This window comes from Salvelinus alpinus, chromosome 6 (assembly GCF_045679555.1).
Source record: "Salvelinus alpinus chromosome 6, SLU_Salpinus.1, whole genome shotgun sequence".
In the NCBI taxonomy this organism is placed as follows: Eukaryota; Metazoa; Chordata; class Actinopteri; order Salmoniformes; family Salmonidae; genus Salvelinus; species Salvelinus alpinus.
In genome coordinates this window covers 67431618-67452356 of record NC_092091.1, presented here as the reverse complement: position 1 = coordinate 67452356, position 20739 = coordinate 67431618, and the positions used below count along the sequence as shown (strand labels likewise).

The following is a 20739-nucleotide window of genomic DNA, read 5'->3' as shown; positions in this document are numbered from 1 at the left end:
CAGAGCAGCTCATAGATTACTGCACCTGTACATAACCCATCTACAATTTAGCCCAAACAACTACCTCTTTACCTACTGTATTTATTTATTAATTTATTTTGCTCCTTTGCACCCCATTATTTCTGTCTCTACTTTGCACTTTCTTCCACTGCAAACCAACCATTCCATTGTTTTATTTTTATTTATTTTTTATTTTTTTATTTTATTTATTTTTTTATTTTTTATTTTACTTGCTGTGTTGTACTCACTTCGCCTCCATGGCCTTTTATATTTTTATTTATTTATACATATATTTGTTTGCCTTCACCTCCCTTATCTCACCTCACTTGCTCACATTGTATATAGACTTATTTATTTTTTTCACTGTATTATTGACTATATGTTTGTTTTACTCCATGTGTAACTATGTGTTGTTGTATGTGTCGAACTGCTTTGCTTTATCTTGGCCAGGTCGCAATTGTAAATGAGAACGTGTTCTCAATTTGCCTACCTGGTTAAATAAAGGTTAAATAAAAATAAAAATAAAAAATATTAGCTCAATACTGTAGGCTACACAGTTCTCTATGCTCAGTATAGATCCATAGATAGATCCACGGATGATGCAATCGCCATCGTACTGCACACTGCCCTATCCCATCTGGACGAGCGGAGGTGAAAAGCTTCAAGTTCCTCGGTGTACACATCACTGACAATCTGAAATGGTCAACCCACACAGACAGTGTGGTGAAGAAGGTGCAACAGAGCCTCTTCAACCTCAGGAGGCTGAAGTAATTTGGCTTGCCCCCATAGACCCTCACACATTTTTACAGATGCACCATTGAAAGCATCCTGTCGGGCTGTATCACCGCCTGGCACGGCAACTGCACCATCCGCAACCTCAGGGCTCTCCATTATTTGGTATTTTATTAGGGTCCCCATTAGCTGTTGCAAAAGCAGCAGCTACTCTTCCTGGGGTCCACACAAAACATGCCATAATACAGAACATTAATAGACAAGAACAGCTCAAGGACAGAACTACATTAAAAAAATTATAAAGGCACACGTAGCCTACATATCATCACATACACACAAACTATCTAGGTCATATAAGGGAGAGGCGTTGTCCTGTGAGGTGTTGCTTTATCTGTTTTTTGAAACCAGGTTTGCTGTTTATTTGAACAATATGAGATGGAATGGAGTTCCATGCAATAATGGCTCTATATAATACTGTTCGCTGTCTTGAATTTGGGGACTGTGAAAAGACCCCTGGTGGCATGTCTGGTGGGGTAAGTGTGTGTGTGTCAAAGCTGTGTGTAAGTTGACTATGCAAACAAGTTGGGTTTTCAACACATTAATGTTTCTTATAAAAAGAAGAAGTGATGCAGTCAGTCTCTCCTCAACTCTTAGCCAAGAGTGACTGCCATGTATTGATAGTATGAATATATGTATGAATAGTATTTATATCAGCTCTCTTATTACAATGAAGAGCAAGACGTGCGGCTCTGTTCTGTGCCAGCTGCAGCTTAACTCGGTCTTTCCTTGCAGCACTGGACCACACGACTGGACAATAATCAAGATAACACAAAACTAGAGCCTGCAGAACTTGCTTTTTGGAGTGTGGTGTTAAAAAAGCAGAGCATCTCTTTATTACGGACAGATCTCTCCCCATCTTTACAACCATTGAATCTATATGTTTTGACCATGACAGTTTACAATCTAAGGTAACGCCAAGTAATTTAGTCTCCTCAACTTGTTCAACAGCCACACCATTCATTACCAGATTCATCTGAGGTGTAGAACTTAGGGAATGATTTGTACCAAATACAATGTTCTTAGTTTTAGAGATGTTCAGAACCAGTTTATTACTGGCCACCCATTCCAAAACAGACTGCAACTGTTTGTTAAGGGTTTCAGTGACTTCATTAGCTGTGTTTGCTGATGCGTATATGGTTGAATCATTAGCATACATGGACACACAGGCTTTGTTTAATGCCAGTGGCAGGTCATTGGTAAAAATAGAAGTGCTATTTCACCACACTTTACATGTTTGACGTTAGAGAAGCTTCCATTAAAGAAACCCCTTTGAGTTCTAGTCGATAGATAGCTCTGAATCCACTATATGGAAAAAGCCATAACACATTTGTTTTTTCAACAACAGGTTATGGTCAATAATATCAAAGGCTGCACTGAAATTTAACAGTACAGCTCCCATAATATTGTTATTATCAATTTCTTTCAACCAATCAACAGTCATTGGTGTCAGTGCAGTACATGTTGAGTGCTCTTCTCTATAAGCATGCTGAAAGTCTATTGTTAATTTGTTTACAGAGAAATAGCATTGTATTTGGTCAAACACAATTTTTTCCAACAGTTCGCTAAGCGCTGGCAGCTAGCTGATTGGTCTGCTGTTAGAACCAGTAAAAGCCGCTTTACTACTCTTGGGTAGCGGAATTGCTTTGGCTTCCCTCCAGGCCTGAGGACAAACACTTTCTTCCAGGCTCAGATTAAAGATATGACAGATAGGAGTGGCTATAGAGTCAGCTACCATCCTCAGTAGCTTTCCATCTAAATTGTCAATGCCAGGAGGTCTGTCATTATTGATTTTACCACCTCTCCCACACTAACTTTTTATGCAAGAATACTGTTCGTTATTGGCATTTCCTGCCTAAGTTTGCCCACTTTGACAATGAAGGAATGATTAAAGTAATTGGCAACATCAAATGGTTTCGTGATGAATAATTCGATTCGATGAAAGATGGAGTTGAATTTGTCTTTCTGCCCATAATTTAATTTAAAGTACCCCCAAGTTTTTCCATCATTCTTGATATATTTATTTCTTTAACTTCTCTGCGCTACGGATCCCTTTAGCGGGATCATTTTCCTAAACAACCGCTGAATTGCAGGGCGCAAAATATTACAAAAAATATTTATAATCATGCAATCACAAGTGAAATATACCAAAACACAGCTTAGCTTGTTGTTAATCCACCTATCGTGTCAGATTTTGAAAATATGCTTTGCAGCGAAAGCAATCCAAGCTTTTGTGAGTGTATCAATCAATGCTAGAACAGCTAGCCCCAAATTAGCATGGTCACGAAAGCCAGAAAAGCAATACAATTAATCGCTTACCTTTGATAATCTTCGGATGTTTGCACTCACGAGACTCCCAGTTACACAATAAATGTTATTTTTGTTCAATAAATATTACTTTTATAACAAAAAAGCTCCATTTGGTTTGCGCGTTATGTTCAGAAAACCAAAGCCTCGTTCCGTTCGACGAAAATTCCAAAAAGTATCCGTAATGTTCGTAGAAACATGTCAAATGTTTTTTATAATCAATCCTCAGGTTGTTTTTAACAAACATAATCGATAATATTTCAACCGGACCGTAACCTATTCAATAAAAGAGAGAAAGAAAATGGAGAGCTACCCCTCTCGCGCGCAGGAACTAATCAAAGGACACCTGACTAGTTTTGAAAAATCTCGCTCATTTTTCAAAATAAAAGCCTGAAACTATGTCTAAAGCTTGGTCACAGCCTGAGGAAGCCATTGGAAAATGAATCTGGTTGATACCCCTTTAAATGGAAGAAAGCCTCCCGGGTGGCGCAGTGGTCTAGGGCACTGCATCGCAGCGCTAGCTGTGCCACCAGAGTCTCTGGGTTCGCGCCCAGGCTCTGTCGCAGCCGGCCGCGACCGGGAGGTACGTGGGGCGACGCACAATTGGCCTAGCGTCGTCTGGGTTAGGGAGGGTTTGGCCGGTAGGGATATCCTTGTCTCATCGCGCTCCAGCGACTCCTGTGGCGGGCCGGGCGCAGTGCGCGCTAACCAAGGGGGGCGGGTGCACGGTGTTTCCTCCGACACATTGGTGCGGCTGGCTGGTTGGAGGCGCGCTGTGTTAAGAAGCAGTGCGGCTTGGTTGAGTTGTGCTTCGGAGGACGCATGGCTTTCGACCTTCGTCTCTCCCGAGCCCGTACGGGAGTTGTAGCGATGAGACAAGATAGTAATTACTAGTGATTGGATACCACGAAAATTGGGGAGAAAAGGGGGTAAAATGTATTAAAAAAAATAAAAATACAAAAAAATATATATATAATTAAAAAAAAATATTAAATAGAAGAAAGACGAGCAAGGAAACACAGATTAAAAATAAAAATCACTTCCGGGTTAGATTTCCTCAGGTTTTCACCTGCAGAATCAGTTTTGTTATACTCCCCAGACAATATTTTGACAGTTTTGGAAACTTTGGAGTGTTTTCTATCATAATCTGTAAATTATATGCATATTCTACGATCTGGACCTGAGAAATAGTCCGTTTACCTTGGGAACGTTATTTAAAAAAAATAAAAAATCTGACCCCTAGCGTCAAGAGGTTAACAAGTCCGACGGAAGGGATATACTGCTTTCCCGGGAACAGGCCCAAATCCCCGTCATTTGCGTGAAGAAAAGACGGAGAAAAGGGGGGCGGAGTTTGGGCTGCCTTCTGAGAATTCGTAGGCGAGCGGGTAAACTCCCAATGCCATACGTTTTATTGGTCAACGTGCAATCATTGGAAAATAAAATCGGTGCTCTACGATCAAGATTATCCAACCAACGGGACATTAAAAACTGTAATATCTTATGTTTCACCGAGTCGTGGCTGAACGACGACACGGATAATATAGAGCTGGCGGGATTTTCCATTCACAGGCAGAAAAGAGAAGCTACGTCTGGTAAGACGGGGGGCTGGGGTGTGTGTCTATTTGCCAATAACAGCTGGTGCGCGATGTCTAATATTAAAGAAGTGTCGAGGTATTGCTCGCCTGAGGTAGAGTACCTTATGATAAGCTGTAGACCACACTATCTACTAAGAGAGTTCTCATCTATATTATTCGTAGCCGTCTATTTTTCACCACAGACCAATGCTGGCACTAAGACTGCACTCAACCAACTCTATAAGGCCATAAGCAAACAAGAAAATGCTCATCCAGAAGCGGCGCTCCTAGTGGCCGGGGACTATAATGCAGGCAAACTTAAATCAGTTTTACCTAATTTCTACCAGCATGTCACATGTGTAACCAGAGGGAAAAAACTCTAGACCACCTTCATTCCACACCCAGAGATGCATACAAAGCTCTCCCCCACCCTCCAATTGGCAAATCTTATCCTGATTCCTGCTAACAAGCAAAAACTAAAGCAGGAAGTACAAGTGACTCGCTCAATACGGATGTGGACAGATGACGCGGATGCTAGGCTACAGGACTGTTTTGCCAAGCTTGGGGCTACTGGGGCCAAGCTTCGTGCCATCCAGGACCTATATACTAGGCTGTGTCAGAGGAAAGCCCCAAAAATTGTCAGAGACTCCAGTCACCCAAGTCATAGACTGTTTTCTCTGCTACCGCATGGCAAGCGGTACCGGAGCGCCAATTCTAGGACCAAAAGGCTCATTAACAGCTTCTACCCCCAAACCATAAGACTGCTGAACAATTAATCAAATGGCCACCGGACTATTTACATTGACCGCCCCCCCCCCCCCATATATTTGTTTTGTACACTGCTGCTACTCACTGTTTATTATCTATGCATAGTCACTTCACCCCTACCGACATGTACAAATTACCTCGACTAACCTTTACCCTCACACATTGACTCGGTACCGGTACCCCCTGTATATAGCCTTGTTATTGTTATTTTATTGTGTTACTTTTTATAATTTTTTACTTTAGTTTATTTGGTAAATATTTTCTTAACTCTTCTTGAGCTGCACTATTGGTTAAGGGCTTGTAAGTAAGCATTTCACGTTAAAGTCTACACTTGTTGTATTCGTTGCATGTGACAAATAAAGTTTGATTTGATTTGATCATTAAGCTTGGCTTCATAATACAGTTTCTTCTTCTTTTTGTTGAGTTTAGTGACATCATTTCTCAATTTTCAGTAAGTCAGCCAGTCAGATGTGCAGCCAGACTTATTAGCCACTCCTTTTGCTCCATCTCTTTCAACCATACAGTTTTTTAATTCCTCATCAATCCATGGAGCCTTAACAGTTCTAACAGTCAGTTTCTTAACAGGTGCATGTTTATCCATAATTGGAAGAAGAAATGTCATAAATTCATCAGCATCTGGATGCTCCTTATTAATCACATCAGACCAACAAATATTTTTTACATCATCCACATAAGAGTCACAGCAAAATCTTTTGTATGATCTCTTTAAACTATTTTAGGCCCAGCTTTCGGAACTTTGGCTTTCCTGGATATAGTCACTATATTGCGATCACTGCATCCAATGGGTACGGATACAGCTTTACAACAAAGTTCTACAGTATTAGTAAAACTGTGATACATGATCTTGTTCCTGTAGTGTTTGTAAACACCCTGGTAGGTTGATTAATAACCTGAACCAGATTACAGGCACTGGTAACAGTGAAAAGCTTCCTCTTGAGCGGAAAGCTTGATGAAAACCTGTCAATATTCAGGTCCCTGAGAAAGTAGACCTCTCTGTTTACATCACATACACTATCAAGCATTTCACACATATTATTTAGTTACTGTTAGCACTTGGTGGCCTAAAGCAAAACCCCAAAAGAAAAGGCTTTATATGTGCCATGTGAACCTGCAACCACAACAACCACAACAACCACAGCATTACAGGGATATGGCTCTGAATATATATAGCTACAACTCCCCCATAAGCATTCCTGTCTCTTCTATAGATGTTATATCCTTGTATTGCAACTGCTGTATCATCAAATTAATTATCTAAGTGAGTCTCAGAAATGGCTAATATAATAATGTTATCTGATGTTAGCAAGTTATTGATTTCATTAACCTTATTTCTAAGGCTACATATATTAATATGGGCTATTTTCAGCCCTTTCCTGTGTAGCTTATTAGAGATAAACATAATATGGAAAACAGCAAACAAAGCAAAAGGAAAGAATATACAGTTTTATATTATATTGTTTTATATTACAGTGTTCCATTTTCCATTGTTTATATTATATTGTTTTATGTTCTATTGTTTTATATTATATTGTTTCATATTCTATTGTTTCATATTCTATTGTTTCATATTCTATTGTTTTATATTACAGTGTTCCATATTACAGTGTTTATATTCTATTGTTTTATGTTCTATTGTTTAATATTATATTGTTTAATATTATATTATTTTATGTTCTATTGTTATATATTATATTGTTTAATATTCTATTGTTTCACATTCTATTGTTTCCTATTCTATTATTTTCTATTCTATTGTTTTCTATTCTATTGTTTCCTATTCTATTATTTTATATTATATTGTTTCGTATTCTATTGTTTCATATTGTTTTCTATTATATTGTTTCATATTCTATTGTTTCCTATTATATTGTTTCACATTCTAGTGTTTTCTATTATATTGTTTCACATTCTATTGTTTCATATTCTATTGTTTTCTATTCTATTAGTTTCTATTCTATTGTTTCACATTCTATTGTTTCATATTATATTCTATTATCAATTTTTTGGGTAATTTATGCTCAACTTTGTCTTTCTGTGACACATTGACTTTCCTTTCCTTATTGCTTTCAGGTTTGTACAATACAGTATCGCCACTCTGATTATAATACTTGTTGACATCACCTTTCCTCTTCCAATAGTTTATTATTTTTAGGTGGGTGTTTGTGATGTTTCACTTCCCTGTCTGAATGAGGCAACGATGCCAATATTGAAAGCAGCAGGTTTCTCTTATCAACTACACCAACAGGACTGTGTGTGTGTGTGTGTGTGTGTGTGTGTGTGTGTGTGTGTGTGTGTGTGTGTGTGTGTGTGTGTGTGTGTGTGTGTGTGTGTGTGTGTGTGTGTGTGTGTGTGTGTGTGTGTGTGTGTGTGTGTGTGTGTGTGTGTGTGTGTGTGTGTGTGCGTGCGTGCGTGCGTGCGTGCGTGCGTGCGTGCGTGCAACTACGAACCCATAGGCGTGGCTCTCTCATCCCTTCCAGTCTTCTGGGAGGGAGGGTGGACAATGAGCCTGTCATAGAGGATGTAAGCAATGTCCCCACGTGCTCTGACAGCTTTCATGGCTGGGAAAAGTTATTTCCTCTTCTGGCGCACAGCTTCAGGATAGTCCTCGTTGAGGAAGATGTATGTTCCTCTCAAATTCTTGGCACTTTCCAGAACAGCTACCTTGTCCTTGAACCTCAGGAACTTGACCACTATTGGCCTGGGCCTGTCACCTGGGCTGGTGGTGGGTTTTCCAGTCCTGTGGGCGCGCTCCCCCTCAATCTTCCTGTGGTCCATCTTCAGTTTCTCAGAGATCATTTCCCTCACTTTGTCCTCGGACTCCGTCCAGGTCTCATGTGGAGATTCTGCAATTGCGTCCACAACCATGTTATTCCGCATTGATTGTCCCTCGAGATTTATCCGTCAATGTATTCATGGATTCAAGGATTCACATACAGAACTGATGTGCTCTCTCAATGACTTACAGATTGCTGTCATCTTGCCGTTCTCCTGTTTCAACTCATCGAGCTGACGCTGGGAGAACTGCAAGCTGTTCTTCAGGTCCTGGACCTCTCTGGTCAGGTCGTCCAGTCTTTTATTAGTTGAATAAGGCTGGTGCGGTCTTCCCAATGCATCACCGGAGGCACACTGCCTGCCCTCCAGGACCCGGTGTCACAGGAAGGCCAAGAAGATCATCAATGACCTCAGTCACCCGAGCCATTGACTGTTAACCCCGCTATCATCCAGAAGGCGAGGTTAGTACAGGTGCATCAAAACTGGGACGAAGAGACTGAAAAACATATTTTATCTCAAGGCCATTAGACTGTTAAATAGCCATCACTAGCCGGCCTCCCCCCAGTACCCTTCCCTGAACTTAGTCACTGTCACTAGCCGGCTACCACCCAGTAACTCAATCCTGCACCTTAGAGGCTGCTGCTCTATGTACATAGACATGGAACACTGGTCACTTTAATAATGTTTACATACTGTTTTACCCATTTCATACGTATATACTGTATTCTAGTCAAGGCCATCCTATTTAACTATTGCTTTACATATAGTATTCTTCAGATTTACTAAATATTCTATCCACATACTGTCTAAAATGTCTATACATCCCATGTACACTTTATATACAAAAGTATGTGGACACCCCTTCAAATTAGTGGATTCGGCTATTTCAGCCAAACCTGTTGCTGACAGGTGCATAAAATCAAGCACACAGCCATGCAATCTCCATAGACACAAATTGGCAGTAAAATGGCCTTACTGAAGAGCTCAGTGACTTTTACCATCATAGGATGCCACCTTTTCAACAAGTCAGTTAGTCAAATTTCTGCCCTGCTTTAGCTGCCCTGGTCAACTCTAAGTGCTGTTATTGTGAAGTGGAAACGTCTAGGAGTGGTAGCCCACACAAGCTCACAGAACGGGACCGCCGAGTGCTGAAGTGCGTAGCGCGTAAATATGATCTGTCCTCTGTTGCAACACTCACTACTGAGTTCCAAACTGCCTCTGGAAGCAACATCAGCACAAGAACTGTTCATCTGGAGCTTCATGAAATGGATTTCCATGGCCGAGCAGCCGCGCACACAAGCCTAAGATCACCATGCCCAATGCCAAGCTGGAGTGGTGTAAAGTTCGCCGCCATTGGACTCTGGAGAAGTGGAAACACGTTCTCTAGAGTTATAAAAATATACGCTTCAACATCTGGCAGTCCGACGGACAAATCTGTATTTGGCGGATGCCAGGAGAACGCTACCTGCCCCAATGCATCGTGCCAACTATAAAGTTTAGTGAAGGAGGAATAATGTTCTGGGGCTGTTTTTCATGTTAAGGGCTAGGCCCCTTAGATCCAGTGAAGGGAAATCTTAATGCTACAGCATACAATGACATTCTAGACCATGCTGTGCTTCCAACTTTGTGGCAACAGTTTGAAGAAGGCCCTTTCCTGTTTCAGCATGACAATGCCCCTGTGCACGAAGCAAGGTTCATACAGAAATGGTTTGTCAACATCTAGCAGCAGGTAGCCTAGTGGTTAGAGCATTGGGCCAGTAACCGAAAGGTTGCTGAATTGAATCCCCGAGCTGACAAGGTAAAAAATCTGTTGTTCTGCCCCTGTTCCCCGGGTGCTGAAGACGTGGATGTCGATTAAGGCAGCCCCCCGCACCTCTCTGATTCAGAGGGGTTGGGTTAAATGCAGAAGACACATTTCAGTTGAAGGCATTCAGTTGTACAACTGACTTGGTATCCACGTTCCTTCCCAGAAGAGTGAAGGCTGTTATAGCAGCAAAGGGGGACCATCTCAATCCATGATTTTGGAATGAGATGTTCGACTAGCAGGTGTCCACATACTTTTGGTCATATATTCCGGACTCTGACAATGCTCACCCGAATATTTCTATATTTCTTAATTCCATTCATTTAGTTTTAGATTTGTATTGTTGTGTATTTTTAGATATTCTGCACTGTTGGAGCTAAGAACACAAACGTTTCGCTACACTCGCAATAACATCTGCTAAATATATGTATGTGACCAATTAAATTAAATTTGGTCTGATTTGAGTAGGCCTATGATGGTTTAAGAATACTCACTTTGTCTCATTCTGCATTTTGATACAGTATGTGCCACAACATTGAAGACACCAGTTGCACTGCAGCCAGAGATGCCTTCAAAATAAATGTTCCTATATGATAAATACATTATGATTCATATTTCTAAACATCTTAGCATCAATGGGCCTATGTAGTTAAAATAACTTGTTTTCGATAAGTAACATATTTCCCTTTTATTCATTTGATGGCATGGTGAACCCATTGACACACTTTTTTTTATTAAGGCCATGCAGGAAATTAAGCCATTGTATCTTACAAAGGTAAAATTATACATCAGCTTGAGTTTACATTGAAGGCCTCACAAATTCAATTAAACATTTCTGATCATACACTTCAATTTCTTTTTAGGAATGTCTAACAGATGTTCTGCTTTGCCATCACCTCAAATAACCTACTCCCACTTTTTATTCTCGTAGATACCTACGTCACAGCGACGCATGGCAGGACGTCGCTAAACTTTACGCATGGGAGCGCCATTTTTCTCCCGGCGTTCTGTCCCCGTAGAGAACACGTTGTTTGAAACGCCGTAGTAAAACGACACTTTAAAACCAAAAGTATCATACCTGGAGGACAGAAACACCCGAAGAGTGTTTCTGGGTGAGTTCGATTGATAAATAAATGATAGTAATAACAAACTTGTCAAATAACATTTTAATGGGCTGCTTGTCCAGCTGGCTAGCTAACAGAGCTAGCACCAACGTCAGCACTGTTCGTTAGCCAATTAGCTAGCTAACGGTAGCTTGCTAGCTAGTGTATCATAGCCGCCTCTGTTAATTTCACATGACAGCTGTTCGTTCATTTGATAGTTTATAACTGCCAATTAAATTACCACGTGTTTAATTATAGGTCACTGATACTAGTAAGCTGGCTAACTAGTTTGTATAGCCAACAGTGTCGCCTTCCAGCTGATTTGGATGAAGTGACTGTTAGGGTAACGTAGCTAGCTAGGGTAAACTACGTGTTAGTTGGCAAACTTGCTAATGTAGCTATCTAAACTGTCAGTGGCATCAACACTGCCCAGCTAGTCTCCGTCTCTTTGCTGATAGTTATCATTGTTACATATTTCAGTGTTACTCGTTATCGAGTTGTACCTACTAAGTTATAACGTTATCCATTTTGCTTTCTTGACTCGAAGTGGGAGATGGATACGAGATAGAAATAGCTAGATACATTCTTCTCTCTAGCCTCCCCTAGATTTGGGGCACACACTTAATGTGTTGTGAATGTATTGTAATGTTTTTAAAATTGTATAACTGCTTTAATTTCGCTGGACCCCAGGAAGAGTAGCTACTGCCTTGGCAGCAGCTAATGGAAATCCATAATAAATAGTAATTTACAGGCCATTTCTGTATTCATTCATCCAAACTGTTATCAATCTGACTCACTCTCTCTGCAGACGCTACAGGCCTAACCCTTGTCTGATCTAAACTCTCATATCTCTGTATGCAGTACTCTGGGGAGGGATTCTGCTCCGCCAAGAATTGACAAGAGGCAGGCAGAATGTCGGAGAAAAACACCAGAATCGCCATTGTGAACCATGACAAATGCAAGCCAAAGAAATGCCGGCAAGAGTGCAAGAAGAGTTGCCCTGTGGTTCGGATGGGTACGACTTGTGTTGCATCCTTTCCTACTGTGCTGAACCTCGAACTTGATAATCTAGGCCTATTATAAAATTCTCTGACACATACACTATAACTAATTCCTCCAGGTCTTGAGGCAGTAGCCTAAACGATAATGCCTCAAGTTATGTACAGTTGAAATGGTCCATGTTGACTTTTTCAAGACTCAATTGTCATTCATCTTTGTAATATTTTTGTCTTGCAGGCAAACTGTGCATAGAAGTCACAGCTCAGAGCAAAATTGTGTGGATTTCCGAATCGCTCTGTATCGGTTGTGGCATCTGTATCAAGGTAAAATCGTAACAAAATGACTGAACCTCTGTTGATAGATGTGGACGAGTATTTTTTTCTTTATGCGTTTTCCTTCAGTCCTGATTACATGGCACTTAGCACTGACTTTTTTTTTCCCAGAAATGTCCATTTGGGGCCTTGTCTATTGTCAACTTGCCAAGCAACCTCGAGAAAGAGACAACTCACAGATACTGTGCCAACTCCTTCAAGTTGCATAGGTGGGTTACTTTTCAAGGTAAAGAGAGCTGTGTTTGTCTCATAGACCTGTAGGCCTAATCTCAATGAATGTTTGTTTCTCTCTTGAATCCATGGACTGTACTTGTGCAATATTCCATTTCAGATTACCCATTCCCAGACCTGGAGAGGTTCTGGGACTTGTGGGCACCAACGGAATCGGGAAATCCACGGCGCTGAAAATTCTGGCTGGAAAACAGAAGCCTAACTTGGGGAAGTATGATGTAAGTGTGTAACTATTAGTTTTATGACACAGCCCTGTAGAGAATGTAGCCAGATGTCTAATACATTATTATCTGGCTTTACAATGTTTAAAGGGTCACTTAAGTCCCTCTGCATAATTATAATGTCAGCAGAATGACCTTACAATGTCAGCTAAATGACAGAAATGCAACTAGTTACTAAAACACTGTGCTGTGTTACCATCACTCTATCCCTAGTTTCAAAAGCTCCATTTTCTCCCGTTCCTCCACCAGGCTCCACCAGACTGGCAGGAGATCCTGACCTACTTCCGTGGCTCTGAGCTCCAGAACTACTTTACCAAGATCTTGGAGGATGACCTGAAAGCCATCGTCAAGCCCCAGTACGTCGACCAGATCCCCAAGACTGTCAAGGTCAGTCAAGCCTGTGGGTTTGGGTTCAGACCTGTAGAAATTAATGCGGGGATAGAATTGGTGCGTTCCAGATACACAGATCTGTACAGAATTGTTGTCTGACGGGCTAACAGTGGTGCTGTGTTTTGCCACTAGGGGACTGTGGGCTCCATTCTGAGCAGGAAAGACGACTCCAAGACTGAGACCATCGTCTGTAAGCAGCTTGGTACGTTTAGATTGGTTTCTCACCTTGTCTTTTCTCTTCTTGTGTATATGTAATCCTAACTCTTTCCATTTATGTTTAAAAAAAATGTTCCTTTTGACTAGAGGTCGGACTATTTTATTTTTTAAATAAATATACATTTATATAAATATATTTGTAATAATGACAATTACAACAATACTGAATGAACACTATTTTAACTTAATATAATACATAAATAAAATCAATTTAGTCTCAAATAAATAATGAAACCTGTTCAATTTGGTTTAAATAATGCAAAACCATTTGTATTTCATATACCTTTGACTATTGGATGTTCTAATAGGTACTTTAGTATTGCCAGCCTAATCTCGGGAGTTGATAGGCTTGAAGTCATAAACAGCGCAATGCTTGAAGCACAGCGAAGAGCTGCTGGCAAATGCAGGAAGGTGCTGTTTGAATGAATGCTTACGAGCCTGCTGCTGCCTACCACCGCTCAGTCAGACTGCTCTATCAAATCATTGACTTTAATATAACATACAGAAATACGAGCCTTAGGTCATTAATATGGTCAAATCCGGAAACTATCATTTCAAAAACAAAACGTTTATTCTTTCAGTGAAATACGGAACCGTTCAGTATTTTATCTAACGGGTGGCATCCCTAAGTCTAAATATTGCTGTTACATTACACAACCTTCAATGTTATGTCATAATTATGTACAATTCTGGCAAATTAATTACGGCCTTTGTTAGGAAGGAATGGTCTTCACACAGTTCGCAACGAGCCAGGCGGCCCAAACTGCTGCATATACCCTGACTCTGCTTGCACAGAACACAAGAGAAGTGACACAATTTCCCTAGTTAAAATAAATTCATGTTAGCAGGCAATGTTAACTAAATATGCAGGTTTAAAAATATATACTTGTGTATTGATTTTAAGAAAGGCGTTGGTGTTTGTGGTTAGGTACACATTGGTGCAACGACAGTGCTTTTTTTCGCGAATGCGCTTGTTAAATTACCCGTTTGGCGAAGTAGGCTGTAATTTATCATTGAATCAACAGGCACCGCATCGATTATATGCAACGCGGGACAAGCTAGATAAACTAGTAATATCATCAACCATGTGTGGTTAAATAGTGATTATGTTAAGATTGATTGTTTTTTTTATAAGCTACGTTTAATGCTAGCTAGCACCTTACCTTGGCTCCTTGCTGCACTCGCGTAACAGGTAGTCGGCCTGCCACGCAGTCTCCTCGTGGAGTGCAATGTAATTGGCCATAATCGTTGTCCAAAAATGCCGATTACCGATTGTTATGAAAACTTGAAATCGGCCCTAATTAATCGGCCATTCCGATTAATCGGTCGGCCTCTACTTTTGACCCACTTCTACAGTCAAATTGTCAGTAAAATATACAATTTGGTCAGCAGATTATTTAATCTCTCCTGTCTCAGATCTGACTCATCTCAGGGAGAGGAATGTGGAGGACCTATCAGGAGGAGAGCTGCAGCGCTTTGCCATCGCTGTGGTCTGCATCCAGAGAGCAGACATGTAAGTCAACAGCACCAGCTTCAGCAGAAGCCGTCCAAGACTGAATATGTTGTGGTTCTTAACGTGGCTCTCTTTGTGGTTCCTTCCAGCTTCATGTTTGACGAGCCGTCCAGTTACCTGGATGTGAAGCAGCGTCTAAGAGCTGCCGTCACCATCCGCTCCCTCATCTCCCCAGACAGGTCTGTTACATTACATGATGCTCTCACTAGAGGGCTGGGTCCTGTTCAAAAGGGCATACTGTAGCAAAGCGTTTTGCAACGGAAAAAGAAAAAACATAGTTTCTCATTGGACAAATTCAGGTAGTACTGCCCTGGCAGTTTTTTTCTGCTTTATTCCTCGTAAACACCAACCTGGTAGTTCCTCCCTATTTCACTTGGTTTACTTTTGGTTTTATGCCTACTTGAACATTATCCACTATTCTTCCATCAGCTTTTTCTTGTCTTGTAGTCTCTTGACTCTTATTTTGTCCACTCTCCCAGATACATCATAGTGGTGGAACACGACCTGAGTGTGCTGGACTACCTGTCTGACTTTATCTGCTGTCTGTACGGAGTGCCCAGCGCCTATGGAGTGGTCACTATGCCCTTTGGAGTTAGAGAAGGTAGGACCCTAAACACTTCATACTACACCATAAACACCACGCTGTTTGTACGGAGTGTCCAGCGCTTACGGAGCGGTCACTATGCCCTTTGGAGTCAGGGAAGGCGAAACTACCTCTACCACCCTCTTACCTCATTCACAATGACGCCCTGGCTATTGGTATGTGTACTTTATTATTTGCGTTGATATCAATGGATAAAGTATATCCTTAGTACATGGCAGGCTACACTCTAGTCTGTGAAGACAAATGAAGATCTGTCTCAACTTGATCTCTGCTACAGTAAACCCCCAGTCTGACCCCACTAGGGACTAACTCTAATGGGTCTGCTGCAGAGCCAACTGGTACAGATATTTCAAAGCCTTAAGGCCCTAGCCTAGCGCAGCACCCCATAGACCACCCCTCTGTCACTTACCCTCGAAATGGTAACACAGCTTTTCACAATCTGTCAGTGGAGCATATCACCACAACCGATGGATATTTTCCCAATGCACACCTGTCCTGTTCACTTGACCACTTCACCTCTAACCCCAGGCCTCCTCCGCTCCTTTCTCCAGGCATCAACATCTTCCTGGACGGCTATGTGCCCACGGAGAATCTGCGTTTCAGGGAGATATCGCTGGTGTTCAAGGTAATGTGATACAATTAAGCAATAAGGCCCGAGGATATGTGGCATATGGCCAATATACCACGGCGAAGGGCTGTTCTTAGGCACGACGCAACGCAGTGCACAAACCCCAAGGGTGCCTTATTGCTATTATAAACTGGTTACCAACATAGTTAGAATAATAGAAAGTATATATGGTATGTGGTCTTTCAGCCAATCAGTATTCAGGGCTCGACCCGTCTAGTTCATAATGTCTAAACTAAAATAGTGTGATAATACAACACTAGGTGGCGGAGACGGCCAACGAGGAGGAGATCAAGAGGATGTGCCACTACCAGTACCCCCACATGAAGAAGAACATGGGAGACTTTGCCCTGGAGATCCTGGAAGGAGAGTTCACTGACTCTGAGATCATGGTCATGCTGGGAGAGAACGGTGAGGAGGCGGGAGAGGGGGAGGAGTGTCTTTATCAACCAAGTTCCATATAATGAGTCTTATTTCTAAATCATCTTTCAGGGACGGGCAAAACCACGTTCATCAGAATGCTGGCTGGCCGTCTGAAACCAGATGAAGGGGGTAAATAACGTTTGACAACTTTTAGTTCCTCTTCACATCGTCTAATTGCTGGAACCATGTACTCTAATATACACTGAGTGTACAAAACATTTGGAACACCTGCTCTTTTTGATGTCACTTGTTAAATCCACTTCAATCAGTGTAGATGAAGGGGAGGAGACCGGTTACATAAGGATTTTTAAGCCTTGAGACAATTGATACATGGATTGTGTATGTGTGCCATTCAGAGGGTGAATGGGCAAGACAAAATATTTAAGTGAGACTGTTTTGATGGCTAAAGGGGGTGGTGCAACACAATATTAGTTAGGTGTTCTTATTGTTTTGTACACTGTCCATTTTTCCTAAACATTTTCCATTACGTCCAAAGGGGAAGTGCCTATCTTGAACGTCAGCTACAAACCCCAAAAGATCAGCCCCAAATTCAAAGTAGGTACCAACCAGTCACTGCGTTGACAACTACACATCTCTAACACAGACACCTGCCCCTCAGCTCCTGACTAACTCCCTCATGTCCTCTGTCTCTGTAGGGTAGCGTGCCACTCATGTCCTCTGTAGGGTAGCGTGCCCCTCAGCTCCTGACTAACTCCCTCATGTCCTCTGTCTCTGTAGGGTAGCGTGCCACTCATGTCCTCTGTAGGCTAGCGTGCCCCTCATCTCCTGACTAACTCCCTCATGTCCTCTGTCTCTGTAGGGTAGCGTGCCCCTCATCTCCTGACTAACTCCCTCATGTCCTCTGTCTCTGTAGGGTAGCGTGCCCCTCAGCTACTGACTAACTCCCTCATGTCCTCTGTCGGGTAGCGTGCCCCTCATCTCCTGACTAACTCCCTCATGGTCTCTGTAGGGTAGCGTGCCACTCATGTCCTCTGTAGGGTAGCGTGCCCCTCAGCTACTGACTAACTCCCTCATGTCCTCTGTCTCTGTAGGGTAGCGTGCCACTGACTAACTTTTTCATGTCCTCTGTCTCTGTAGGGTAGCGTGCCCCTCATGGTCTCTGTAGAGTAGCGTGCACCTCAGCTCCTGACTAACTCCCTCATGTCCTCTGTCTCTGTAGAGTAGCGTGCCCCTCAGCTCCTGACTAACTCCCTCATGTCCTCTGTCGGGTAGCGTGCCCCTCATGTCCTCTGTCGGGTAGCGTGCCCCTCATGTCCTCTGTAGGGTAGTGTGCCCCTCAGCTCATGACTAACTCCCTCATGTCCTCTGTAGGGTAGTGTGCCCCTCAGCCCGACTAACTTCCTCATGTCCTCTGTCTGTAGGGTAGTGTGCGGGCTCTGCTCCATGAGAAGATCCGAGATGCCTACACTCACCCCCAGTTTGTGACTGATGTCATGAAGCCTATGCAGATTGAGAGCATCATCGACCAGGACGTAAGTTGTGCTTTCTGGGTTGTGTTCAGTTCGCATTGAATGTTTTGAAACGGGGCAGTACTACTACCTGAACTTGTCCATTTAAGAACAGAATAATACATTTCTGATGCAAAACACTTTGCAATACACTGCCCCAATGGACCATACACACTGGACCAGAAAATTAAAACAAGCAATTCTTATTGGACATGTCCAGTCCAGGTACTCCCTGTTTCGGTCCGTTTTCCTCCGTTTGGTGTCTAATAAACACCCCCCTGCTTGTCTCTAGGTCCAGAACCTGTCTGGAGGAGAGTTGCAGAGGGTGGCCATGGCCCTGTGTCTGGGGAAACCAGCTGATGTCTACCTGATAGACGAGCCCTCCGCCTACCTGGACTCTGAGCAGCGTCTCGTGTGCGCCAAGGTCATCAAAAGGTAACCACACACACTCTGATCCTAGATCTGTGGTTAGGGTGGGGTGAACTTCTACCTCCAGCAAAGAGATCCACCTTGTGCGGTACATTGCTCACAGCAGTCCCATTTACAAACCCTGTTCTGTTAATCTGTTGTTTGACAGGAAATACAGAAACCCTACAACCTCACAAACCTTAATGGCCTTAAATGGATGCCATTGATTTTGATACATTCATTATTTGTTTGTAGATTCATCCTCCACGCCAAGAAGACTGCGTTTGTGGTGGAGCACGACTTCATCATGGCCACCTACCTGGCTGACCGCGTCATCGTGTTCGACGGTATTCCCTCGCGAAGCACCGCTGCCAACACGTACGTTAACCCTCCCCATCCATTTGGCATGATGGTCTCATCCACTGATTTACCCAGCAGCATGACGTCTGCTGTTCTTATCTGTGGTGGCTTTTAATATCTGCTGCTGTTATCTGTGGTGGCTTTTAATATCTGCTGTTCTTATCTGTGGTGGCTTTAAATATCTGCTGTTCTTATCTGTGGTGGCTTTAAATATCTGCTGTTCTTATCTGTGGTGGCTTTAAATATCTGCTGTTCTTATCTGTGGTGGCTTTAAATATCTGCTGTTATCTGTGGGGGCTTTTAATATCTGCTGTTATCTGTGGTGGCTTTAAATATCTGCTGATCTTCAAGCTATTGTTTTCTTCCTCTAACTTGATGGAACTCTTAGCTCCTTCAAACTGCTTATTGGGTGATTTTGTAAGCAAACTGTCAAATCTTGACTGAAATTCATGTTCCAGTCTGACAAAGTGGTATTTTCATGACAAGACGGACTGAAATCATGCTAAGATATGGGTTGTTAGGAACCCATGTTTAGCTCTTAAGCAACTGTGTAACACGGGCCTGTCAACTTTTGACCTCTCAGGCCACAGACCTTACTCGCGGGGATGAACAAGTTCCTATCACAGCTGGAGATCACGTTCAGGAGAGACCCCAACAACTTCCGACCAAGGATCAACAAGATGAATTCCATAAAGGTACAGGGAAATACTGAGTGTTTAAAACCTACATTTTATATAATTTGCCCTCTAACCTGTTGTATATCTAGGATTGTGGCTCCTCTGTAACCCAATCTATATGTTGTATATCTAGGATTGTGAACAGAAGAAGAGTGGGAACTACTTCTTCCTGGATGACTAAAGGACCAAACACTCCCTCCATCAGAGAGACCTCCATATCCATCCTCCTCAAGCCCTGACACCTGTATGGCTGTTCCAATACCCACACTAGCATTCCATGCTACATTGCTCCGTTCTAAGTGATGTTAGCGTGGGTATTTGGAACGTAGCCCTACCCTACTGGCTCCCCATGGGCCGATGGCTTAGAGACCCAACCTGGGTGGACCACCAGAGTCATACGTACGCGCACACACAGGGCGAGTTTGTTTAGCATTGCCTGGTGCCCTGGGGTTTACATATTAGACAATTGGTCCTAAAGTGAAATCTTCAACCACCCGTGTGCACAGGGCTATGCAAAACGAACTTGCCCACACACACCTACCTTTGTGAGCCAAAGGAGTGTTTTATCAAAGAGTCATCCAATTCATGTAATTTTAAAATAGTATATTATGAATAAACACCATTTCCAGAGTATGGTGTTTTTTGAAAGTGAAATTGTGTGTTTTGTCCACAATAGGGCAGCAGACTACTGCGGTTCGTTGGTTCTCCATCAGAAAATGGACATCTGAAGTAATACATAATCTATTTACTGGAATTAAAGGCAATGTACCTTCATTCTGCGGTTCAACAATTAAAAGTGTCTCTATACAGTTCTTGTCAATGTGTTATAGTTAATGACAATTGTTATTCCACAATTTAATATGTCCTCCAGACCAAGAATCAAGTTTATAGCATTTATCAAAGCAATTCTTACGTTGCCATACAGCTTTAAAGGAAAAATCTACCCAAAACCACAATACCTTTCATTTACAGTGCTAAATAACACTTGTTAGAATGTTTTTTTTGTGAACAAGTATTTTGTCGTTACAGGGTTGGTAGCAACATGTGGAAATCTGTTGCAGCTCAAGTCAACTACAAAACATGCAATGCTCTATGGGCTGGGTAGCAAGCTAGTAAACGTAGCTACATACAAT

The 20739-nt window shown here is 42.1% G+C and overlaps 1 protein-coding gene across 1 annotated transcript; it reads left to right on the top strand.

Annotated features, from left to right (window-relative positions):
* The first annotated feature begins 10994 nt into the window (after positions 1-10994).
* On the top strand, positions 10995-20415 carry abce1 (ATP-binding cassette, sub-family E (OABP), member 1). Its single transcript, XM_071407493.1, has 19 exons — positions 10995-11147; positions 12000-12153; positions 12375-12460; positions 12581-12678; positions 12801-12918; positions 13171-13308; positions 13444-13513; positions 14944-15040; positions 15130-15219; positions 15520-15641; positions 16196-16269; positions 16533-16680; positions 16762-16821; positions 17189-17247; positions 18075-18185; positions 18454-18596; positions 18825-18947; positions 19513-19624; positions 19740-20415. The coding sequence occupies exons 2-19, from the start codon at positions 12051-12053 to the stop codon at positions 19785-19787; spliced, it is 1800 nt and encodes a 599-aa protein (XP_071263594.1). The 5' UTR covers positions 10995-11147; positions 12000-12050; the 3' UTR covers positions 19788-20415.
* Positions 20416-20739: the final 324 nt, after the last annotated feature.